Below are 11,207 nucleotides of genomic sequence, written 5' to 3'. Positions count from 1 at the left end.
GGGAGCAAGGACGGAGAGGATTTAGGGCCTGACTTTGAGGATCCCAGGTGTAAAATTTCGCAATGGGGCTTGAGAGAGGAGAGCCAAGCAGATCTGGGAACAAAGAGCAAAGGGGGTCCGCGCTGGGCAAGTCTGGGGACCAGAATGGGAGGGGGGAGAACAGGAGCTGTGGCGGGGAGCAGGCGGGCAGCCCGCGGACCTCGCGCGGCGCTGCGGCGCGTGGACCCCAGCTGCAGCGCGTCCCTACCGCCCTGGCGCTGGGCCCGCGGGGCAGGGGCGGGGCCTCGTCGGGATCCGCCCCTGGCCCCGCCCCGTGGGCGGGGCTTCCCGGCGGTTACATAACAAACCTGTCGGAGCGGCCGGGGAGCGGCTCGGGCGGTGGCGGCGGGGGGCGGGGCCTGGGCGGGGCGGGGGCGGGGCCAGGCCAGCTCCGGGCCAGGCAAGATGGCGGCCATGGAGACCCAGTCGGCGCCGCTGACCCTAGAATCGCTGCCCACCGATCCGCTGCTGCTCATCTTGTCCTTCCTGGACTACCGGGACCTAATCAAGTAATGGGACGCCGCGCGCGGCAGGGGTGGGGCGCGGGGTGGGGGGGACAGTGAGGCAGGAGGCCCGGGGGGGGCCGGCGTGCGCCCAGGACCCGGACTCCCGCGTCAGGGCCGCCCCGATCCTGCAGAGCCACCCCGGGGCCTGGGCGAGCCGCGGGCGGAGGGCGCCCCGCCCGCAGGGCTTCCTCGGGCCCGGGGCTCCGCGCGGAGGAGGGGCGGGAAGCCGGGAAGCCTCTCTCCCAGGCCTCGGCCGGGCCCAGGGGTCGTAAGGTGCGGAGGTCCTGCCCCCGCGGCCGCCCCGCTGACCCCGGCGCCCCGGCCCCGCCCCGGACGCCGAGGAGCAGCCCCGGCCGGCCCCGCGCTCTCCCCCGCCTGGGCCCGGGGCCTGCGGAGTCGCGCGCCCGAGTGGGCAGGTGAGGCCCCCCCCGGCCCTCAGGTGCGACCGCCGTGTCACCGCGATGCTAGCGGGGCTCGCTCTCCGACACCTACGCCTGGTAACCGTCGTGCTGTCAGCCGTCCCCGCCACGGTTGCCCGTCGGATTCTGTGTTTTGGTGGTGACTTCCGGTGGTGCGATACAGGTGACCGTCGTCTCCGCCGTGCCTTGGGGCTTCCCGCATCGCCAGCATCCGTTCCAAAAATAAAACCCCGGTTGCTGCTGGAAGGGTGGTTAAAAGCCGGTTCCTTCCGCGCTCGGGACTGGATGGTGGCAGACATGGCGCTGTTTACACCCTTGACAGCTGGTGGCATGGCTCTGTCTTTTCTTGTGCCACCATATATTTTTGCAGCGGAGGCAAAATCGCCCTCTTAAGGATCGGTAGGCGAGACTCGTTTTGTGTTTTGTTTTTTTTGTTGTTGTTTTTTTTGTTTTTTGTTGTTTTTGTTTTTGTTTTTGTTTTGTTTTTTTGTTTTTGTTTTTTTTTTTTGGATTACCAGTTTGATTCTCACCGTTTGAGGACTGTGCCCTGTGCTATCAGAAGTTCTTTTAGAAAGACAGTATTATTAGATGCATTGACATTGGGTGGTTGGCCTAGCTAAGTGGTGATGGAGGGAACACTTCAGTTTCTGGCTGCCACCTATATTAGTACCTGTAACTTTCTTTCTTTCTTTTTTTTTTTTTTCTTTTTTTTTCGAGAAAATAATTTTTTCTCTCTACCCAGGCTTGTACGTAAAGCAGAGAGATAACGTTTGTCTTTTCTTTTGGAAAAGGCAGTTCCAAGAGCAGACGCTGTTTTCCTCTGAAATGTTTTTGTTCCTGTGGCTTCTTAGAAATCTAACAGGCACACATACATTGCTGCTAGAGTGATTTTTTTTTTCTTTTTCTTTTTTTTCCTAAGACAGATCTGGCTGTCAGTCTCCTTAAAAACTGATGGGATGGTGCTCCTTGTTTGCAAACTATAACCTAAACTTCTGGGAGCATTTAAGGTCCTTATCAATTTGGCACAGTCCGCTCTAGCCAAATCAGACCTATGTCAGCACACCGTACACTTATTTTGTTGTTGTTGTTCTGTGGCTTAAGCTCTTGCCCCTGTCTGGAATGCCTTGTCTGCCTTCTTTGACCCTGGCAAGATGGAATTTAAAGACCCTCCTCTCTACCTTCTTCCTTCCTCTGCAGAGTTTATTTGCCATACCAGAGAGATTGTGCACGTCTTAAAAGTAAAGACTGTCTTGTTTATTTTAGTATTCATCATTTACTCAACAGATTTTTTTTTTCAGTGCCTGCTGTGTGTCACTTGGTTAAGTGTTGGGGATATAATAGTGAACAAGACAGATAAGTCCCCTCTTATGAAGCTTACAGTCTTGTGGGCAAGATGGGAAAACAAAGTGCATAATTACAAGACACGCTATGAAAGAAAGAAATTCTGTAAAGAAATGAGAGGGAGGGATGATCAGTTCAAATTGGAAGGAGTTGCCGACTATGAAGGATGGCATAAAGCAGTCCTGGCAGAGGGAACAGTGTATTCAGAAGCTGATTGGACAGTAGCATAGCCAGGACAGGTACTAGAATGGTGTTGCAGGAGGTTAGTGAGTGAGTGACTCACAGGCAGAGTGCCTTGAGAAGAGACTGGTGAGATCATGCAGGACCTTGAGAGCCAAGATGAGGGGGATCAGATTTTATTTTATTATTTTTTTAAAAGGATCTTATTTATTTATGAGAGGCACAGAGAGAGAGAGGCAGAGACATAGGCAGAGGGAGAAGCAGGCTCCCCACAAGGAGCCCGATGTGGGACTCAATCCCGGATCCCGGGATCACACCCTGAGCTGAAGGCAGATGCTCAACTGCTGAACCACCCAGGCATCCCCAGATTTTATTTTAAATTCTTTAGGTAGGAACCTTTTTGTTCTGTTCAGGCCCTCAATGGATTGGATGAGGCCCACCCACGTTGTCCACCATTTCAAATGCTGATCCTTTCCAGAAACATCTTCACAGACACACACGGAAATAATGTTTAACCAGCTATCTGGGTTTTCCTTGGCCCAAGCAAGTTGACACATAAAATAAACCATCACAAACAGCATCGAATTTCATCTACAGAAAAGTTTCTTGTGTACTACAACTTCAAAGTTTCCTGCACTATTCACCTCCACTTTGCCAAGTGTCCTGCCCACTGCTGAGCTCCAGAGTTGTGGAGCTGACCTGGATCAGGTCAGATTGGAGTATCTATTGGGGGATCATTGTGTAGTATTAGCTGCACAGTGTGAATCTCCCCCATTCTAGGGTGATTTGTTGTGTTCATCCTGAACCCATACTGTGTATCAGAACTCCATGTGACACTTCTTAAACATACACATGCTCAAGATACAGATCTTAGCCCAAGCCAACAGTCACAATGTCTAGAATAGTAGTTCTCATCCTTCATGTGCATCAAAATCACCTTTGGGGCTCATTTCAGAGATTCTTTGATATTGCTTACCTCTTGGGATAGTGGAGAAAGAAGAATCAAAAATTGAGGGAATGGAACTGGAGGGATTGACAGAACTGGAGGGATTCCCATGTTTGCAGATATTTGTGTGGGCACCTCCTGAGCTTAGCAGAAAAGGATGAGGATGATGTTTGTGGAAAATCTGAAAATCAAACAAAGGCTGTTTTGTTTACCACGAGTTGCTTTTTCACATGCCCTAGTCATGGCCTTGACAAATCCCGTGTGATTTAAGATACACTTAATTGATTATCTGTTGCCCAGCTGAGATCCTTTCTTATAGATTAACTCTATAACTTGTGATTCCTTTTCTGAAAGAATAGATGTCCTAATTTCCATTTTCCTAATGGGAAATGGACCAGAGCACTCATGTATTAGAAAACTCTATATAATAAGAAAATTTTTTATTTCCAATATTCCATGTTTTTCAGCAGCTGATACTAACTTGGATCACTACAGACAGTGAATCAGAACTATTATGAATCTGAAGTATTTTATAGATGGGCTCTCCAAGAGTTGCTATAATTAAAATTGATTTTGGCTGCACTATTTTTTTCCTTTAAGAAAAAATTGGAACAAAACAGACAAAAGGTTTATGTATTTAATATCAAATGTGTCACAGATCTTAAAACGAATACCATTTTGTTTACACCTGAATAACATTTTTTTCCTATACGTAGAAATACTGTCCCAGTAGTAAGTGTAGGAAAACTCTTTGATTTGAAATTAACTCCGTTGGTTTATATGTTTTATAGACTTTCATATGAAAATTACAGTTGTAAAGGTTTTGGAGTTTGTGAACTCAAATAGTTAAGATTTCACCACTCATGAGGTAATTATACCAGCTAACATGCTAAACAGGTTTTAGAAAATTGCTTTACAAAATATTGCTTCACAATTATAAGGGTGGAAAGTAGGAAATAAGAAAAGTAAAAATAAAAAGAATGAAACAAAACAACATTGAATATTTTCATCTTTATTTCTAAATTGTTTTCTTGTTTTCTTTTATACTAACCATGAATCTGGTTACTGCCAGTTGTTGCTATGTCAGTCGAAGACTTAGCCAGCTATCAAGTCATGATCCGCTCTGGAGAAGACATTGCAAAAAATACTGGCTGATATCTGAGTGAGTATTCAGGAAATTATGTATTTTTGAAATTCGGCCCTTGGCCTCCATAACACTAGTCTGTCCTGATTCTCCTCTCTCACCCTTGTCTCTTTATTTCCTTTGATGGCTCTTCTTGTGCCTGCCAGTAAATGCTGGTGTTCTCTAAGCTTCTGTCCTTGGGCCACTGCTCTTTTCCCTCTATGAATTCTGCATGCACTGTTGCCGTTATAGTGGCTGCTTGTGTGCTCCTAACTCCAACACCTGACCGTCTGTCCCTGATATCCCCACCGAGATCACACCACCTTGGACCTTTCCATCGGATGACCCACAAGGGCTTTCTAAGTTCAGTAAATGTTAATAAATTTGACCAAATGAAAGTATAGTTGGCAAAAGGTGACAGCTGGGAAAGATGAGAGGTAGAGTTGCCAATATCTTTTTCTTAGATCAAGGGGAGTGAACTAGTGACAAGTTGGCAAAGTAAGAAGTAGAAGTCTAAGTATATTATTTAAAGCTGCAAGCTACCTAATAGAACTAAATATAACAGGGCTATCAAACACTGAGACAAGGAAGACTGGGGAGGAAGAAATTTTAAGGATTGCCAGGAACTGATCTTTTACCTTGGGGTGTCATCAGTAGATAGATGTAAAAATCGATCAATCAAGTCTAGAGGCATAAACGTCTAGAATTACAGAGATAACTTCCAGAAATAATGAAAGTTTCCTTTGAGGGATTGGGCTTAGAATAGGGAACCAGTTGTTCATTCTAGGTTCTTTGGTACTTTTTGGTTTTGATAATATGTATATGTATTATTTTGGTTAATAAAAAGATGCTTCCCTTCTAACCACTGCACCGCCCCCCCCCCCCCGCCCCCAGCAAAACAACACCCTGAATTTTTCTTTTCACCATCCCTAAACCTGATCCTCCTACATTCCTAGTCTTCATGGCGATACCATCCACCTGGGCATTCCAGCCAGAAACAGGAATTATCCTAGATCTCCTCTCTTTCTCTCCCTACATCCATTCAGTTACCAAGCCTTCCTGATTTTAGCCTCAGTATATTTCTTGAATTTTCCTTCTCATTTCATCCAGCCATCAGTTTTAGTTCAGTTCATCATCTCGTACCAGGACTACTCGAAACCCTCTTGACTCATCTCTTGTGCCTCTAGTTTACACACCTCCCAGACCACAACCACAGTTCTGCTCTTTCAACTCCCCTATTAAACCCTTCAGTAGCTCTCCATTCGCTACAGGACAAGGTACAACCTCATTAGAAGGAGACTGGAAAGGACTTTTGTGGCTGCCTTATCCTATATCACTTCTGACACTTAAATTTACACTTCATTCTTTCTCCCTGGTTAGAATATATATATTTTTTGAGGGCAAAAAATGTGCCTCATTTTTAATGTCCTCAGTGGCTGAGAAGACACTCAATAAATGCTTATGGAATTGTACCAAATAGAGATATCATGTGATTACTTTGAATGCTATATGATTTCTTGGCTAATCCAATGTAAGTAAATTAGATTAGTTTTATTATATCATTAAATTCTGAGTGGTTTCTAAAACAGAATGACACGTGTTTTAAAACTTTATAATTGATATGTCTTAAGGAGTAAGTTGAAATTCATACCTCCTATACTATCCACATTATATTTTATTAAGGAGTTGAAAACTTAGGGAAGAGAATAAGTAGAAAGTAAGAAAATAGATGATTCATAATCCCCCCATGCCAACAATAACTCCTGTTAAATTTTTGGATGTATGTATCACTTTTCCTATCTAGTCTTCATTCGTAGCTAAAATAAGTAAAAAGGCAAAAGTAAGCACAAATTCCCAATAAAGTATGTTGGTAAGTGTTTAACTTCATTTCAAAAGATTTTTAATCTCATTTTTTAAAATCTATTTAGGGAAGAGAAAACACAGAAGAATCAGTGTTGGAAATCTCTCTTCATAGATACTTACTCTGATGTAGGAAGATACATTGACCATTATGCTGCTATTAAAAAGGCCTGGGATGATCTCAAGAAATATTTGGAGCCCAGATGTCCTCGGATGGTTTTATCTCTGAAAGGTACTGGCAATGCAGGGTCTCCCTTCATTTTAGTAACCATAGTATAAATAGGTTAAATAACTTTGGGTTTCTATCATCTATGCTAATCTGTAATTCACCAACATTATCTGTAATTTACCATTCACATTTGGCCTAGGAACTAGGAAGTCTATATTGCTAAAAGGACCCTTGCTCTACTGTTTGTCCCATTTTTGCCTGCCTCGGGACTCACGTGATTATTTATTAGAGGGAAAGTTGAACTCCTTGTGTCCTTATATTTGTTTTACAGTAAGCTCACTAGTGCTAAGATTGCTCGAGGATAACTACTGTGATTTCTTTCAAAGGAGTTTTTTTTAATTGAAAAACAGCCTGCTGCGTTAACCCTCTTTATTTTTAGTGCGAGTAAAGTTTTATGTGAAAGTCTAATGATTTAGAAAGACCAAATATTAAAGACCTGGGTCTTTCAGAGGATAAGAGCAGCATAATAAAGTAAGGAAAACATTCATCCCTATTTTGACATATATAGAATAGTGAAAACTAAGATTTGAACTGAGGTCTATTTGACCCCAGAATTTGTGGTCTTTCTCCTATACTATTGTTGTCCAACTCTGGCAAGAAATACTAATAAACTATTTCCCACTAATTTGATTTGTTAATTTATGCCCAGGAGAGTTCATAAATAGATTGCTCCTTACCTGCTTTAGCCTCCCAAGTTTTTTTCAGAATTCTCCACTAAAAAGGATTTTTTTTTTTTTAAAGATTTTATTTGTTTATTTGAGAGAAAGAGCACAGAGGGAGGGACAGAGGGAGAAGCAGACTCCCCGCTAAGTTGAGAGCCTGATGCAGGACTTGTTCCCAGGACCCCAAGATCATGACCTGAGCCAAAGGCAGACACTTAACCCACTGAAATTGGGATCAGTTCTGAACTGAGGTTTCTTTGGAAACAGTATTCCTTTTACATTTCATATTTCCACCATAACTTCCGATGCAAATGTGAATTTCATACAGACCATGACTAGGTACTTCAAACCAAATTGCTAAGAGGTAGAGGAAAGAGTGATTTGTCAGAGAGAGTAGAGCTTTGAAGGAAAGTATCCTTGATTAATATCTTTCATAGCTTTTTTTCTTGGAAGAAAAGAATAATGTTCACTTGGTACGTGGGGCTAAATAATTTCAAAAGAAAAGTGATTCTGAAAATAGATATTTTGTGGTGAGAAATAAAATAGGTAAGGGTTTATAATTGCTATTATTTTATTAAATACAAAGCAAGACACTAAGCTAACTACTTTGTATTATTCCATTTAACTTGCCAAAATCTTATGAGGTGTAGACAATTATTATTCCCCTTATGAAGGTGAACTGCCTAAGACATAATAGGCTAAGTAAGTTGTTTGCCATCACAAAATGTAGGGCAGAATCAGGATTTGAATACAGAGCTGACACCAGAGCTATGGTTTTAACAACTGAAGGGAGAGAGGACCTATTCCATTTTATCCAGAGTGCCTTAGGACTCTTGGAGAGCTAGTTCAATGTCAGGACATTTGGAATATGAGAATATAGGCATGGTTCTCCTTTCAGACACAGAGCTACCAAGAAAGGAAGAAAAGGAAGAAACTAAAGATACATAGCAGCTTCTCTCTCTCTCTCTCTCTCTCTCTCTCTCTCTCTTTTTTCTTTTTCTTTCTTCCTCCTTTATTTTTTGGACTCCATTTGGCATTTGCAGGTTCACTGCTCACTGTTCTGTACCTGGTGGTTGGAGGTAAGGTTCTTCAGAGACTTCCTGATAGCCCCTGTTTTACTCCCAGGTGCCAGCTCTCCAGGGGTTTTGCTTGAGTCGGAGTGGGATAAAAGCTGTTCGATATCTCGAATGCTGGGGACTCTAGGGATGCCAGGCCTATGAGTTGTAGGACTGAGTCAGGAACTAGCTACTCACCTCAAGGGTCACAGTCCCTCATTTAATCTCAAGGTTATGGAGATGGCAGAGACAGAAAAGAAACTTGGAAAGCAAATAGGCGTTGGTCTTGGGCAAGGCTTCACAGAGCACTGGAAATTATGGTATACTTATATATCTTTTACCAGTGTATCTGGTGGTATAGATCATGTGTCTTCAAATTTCATATTTACCTTACATGTGGGCTTAGAACTTTAGAGTTGAAAGGGGCCTTTGAAACCATTTAGACCAGAGATGGGCAGACTTTTTCTTTAAATGCCAGATAGTAAATATTTTGGTCTTTGAGAGAAAGATAGTCTCTGTCACAACTATTCAACTCTCCTGTTATTGTGGAGAAGCAGCCATAGACAGTATCTGGACAAATGCGCATGGCAGTGTTTCAAAGAAAACTTTATTTACAGAAACAGGCTGTAGGCCGGGATTTGGTCTGTAAGCTTTAGTTTGCCAATCCCCAATTTATGCCAGTTCCCTCATTTTACCAGTGAAGGGAACAGACTCAGAGTTTTAGGTGACTTACACAAAGTCCCATAACTAGTAAGTGACAGAGATAGAACTTTAATCTAGGTTTCTTGGCTCCTGGTAACCTTTTCCCTGGTTTTTCACACAAGTAGGATCCTTGGCAAAGAAAATTAATGAATATTTATTGAGTGCCAGGAAAGCACTCTATTAAGCAGAGGAAGCATATTTAATCCTCACGATAATTCTCTCAGGTAGATAGTACTATCTCCCCATTTTGCAGATGAAACAGGGTTAAAGAGGTGAAATAACTTGCCAGAGATCACACAGCTAGTTAAGTGGTAGAGCTGAGATTTGAACCTAGTCTGGTTGGCTCCCAAATTCTACTATAACAGAATGCCCCTCTAAACCTTAATTTTATTGTATTGTAAACATTGTATTTCCTTATATTTTTCTCTTGTTTAACTTTTTTCTGTCCAACTATCTCTTCAAGAAATTCTTATTTTCTTGATGTTATATGTTAAATGTCCAACATGTAGCACTAACCATACCAATATTAGTTTCTTTTCTCTTCATTTTCTGGTTCAGGCAGCTATTCAGCTTGTTTTCTTTTGTACTGAACTTTTTTTTAATATAAACTTCTTATTTTGGAGTAATTTTAGCTTACAGAAAAGTTGCAAAGGCAGTATAGAGAGTTCTTGTACACCCCTCACACAGTTTCAGTTTCCCCTAATGTATCTCCCTGTGGGACGTTTGTCAAAACTACAGTCTTCATTGGCACATTGCTATTAACTGAACTCCAGACTTTGTTCGGATTTCACCACATTTTCCATTAATATCCTTTTTGGATTCCAGAATTCAATCCAGAATACCACATTGCATTTAATTGTCATGTCTCCTTAGTGTCCTCTGGTCTGTGGCAGTTTCTCCATCTTCTTTGTCTTTCATGATCTTGACAGTTTGAAGGAGTTACTGGTCAGGTATTTTATAGAATGTTCCTCAAACTGGCTTTGTTTGAAATATTACCTATGATTAGGTTGGAATAATGGGTTTTTAGAAAGATTACCACAGAGATGAAGTAGCCCTCTCATCCCACCATACCTAAGGGCGCGTGACATCCACAAGCTATCACTAGTGATGTTAACTAACATACAGAAACGTGTGTAGATTCTAAGTGTACAACTTGGTAAATTATCACAACATAAACATGACCATTGTAACACCCTCCAGGTCAAGAAGTAGAATGATTTTCTATACCTAGAACCCTCCTTCTTTCTCAGGGGTAACCACTATCCTGATTGCTAATACCACTGAGTAGTTTCCTCTCTTTTTGAATTTTATATAATTTGCATGATTAAGTACAGATTTTGTGTGAATTTTTTCTGTTGTGTTTGTGAGATTGAACTGTATTGTGTGTAACAGTAGCTTGTTCATTTTTGTTACAAGTGTATACTATTATATGGGTAGACTATAATTTATAGTCTATATCTATAATTTATAAATTCATTCTACTGTCGATGGATATTAAATTATTTCTAGTTTTTTGGCTGCTATAAATAATGTTGCAGATAATTTTTGATGTACATATGAACATACTTCCCTCAGGTAAATATCTAGGATTGAGCTTCCTGGATTGTAAAGTATGCTTATATTAAACTTCAAAAGATACTAATAATTTTCCATAGCAGTTCTTTTTTTTTATTTAAGATTTTATTTATTTATTCATGAGAGACACAGAGAGAAAGAGACAGGCAGAGACACAGGCAGAGGGAGAAGCAGGCTCCATGCAGGGAACCTGACGTGGGACTCTATCCCCGGTCTCCAGGATCATGCCCTGGGCTGAAGGCGGTGCTAAACCGCTGAGCCACCGGGGCTGCCCCCCATAGCAGTTCTAAAACTTTACATTCCCACCAACACTTTTAATGTTGTCATTCTTTTTTTTCTTCTTTTTTTTTAAAGCCTTTCTAGTGGATATATAGTGGTGGCTTTAATTTGCATTTCCCTAAGGATATTGAATAATAGTTTTATTTCTAGCTTTCCAATCTTCACGTCTTTTTTTCTTTTCCTGCTTTATTGCACTGGCTAGGACCTTCAATACAATGTTGGGTAGAAATGATGATAATGAGTGTCCTTATCTTTCTGATCACAGAGGAAAAGCTTTCAACATTTCTCCTT

General features: G+C 42.0%; 1 protein-coding gene across 1 annotated transcript in view; it reads left to right on the top strand.

Annotated features, from left to right (window-relative positions):
- The first annotated feature begins 377 nt into the window (after nucleotides 1-377).
- The window catches only part of FBXO3 (F-box protein 3), a 30,537-nt gene continuing 19,707 nt past the window's right edge, over nucleotides 378-11,207 (top strand). The window contains exons 1-3 of the mRNA XM_072759093.1: nucleotides 378-548; nucleotides 4,504-4,593; nucleotides 6,483-6,646. Of these exons, the coding sequence (XP_072615194.1) occupies nucleotides 445-548; nucleotides 4,504-4,593; nucleotides 6,483-6,646 (358 nt within the window). The 5' untranslated portion in view covers nucleotides 378-444. The remainder of the gene's footprint in view (nucleotides 549-4,503; nucleotides 4,594-6,482; nucleotides 6,647-11,207) is intronic.

The sequence above is a fragment of the Vulpes vulpes genome, chromosome 5 (genome assembly GCF_048418805.1).
Source record: "Vulpes vulpes isolate BD-2025 chromosome 5, VulVul3, whole genome shotgun sequence".
NCBI lineage: Eukaryota > Metazoa > Chordata > Mammalia > Carnivora > Canidae > Vulpes > Vulpes vulpes.
The sequence above is the reverse complement of the archived record's forward strand: the minus strand, read 5'-3'. Positions and strand labels throughout refer to the sequence as shown.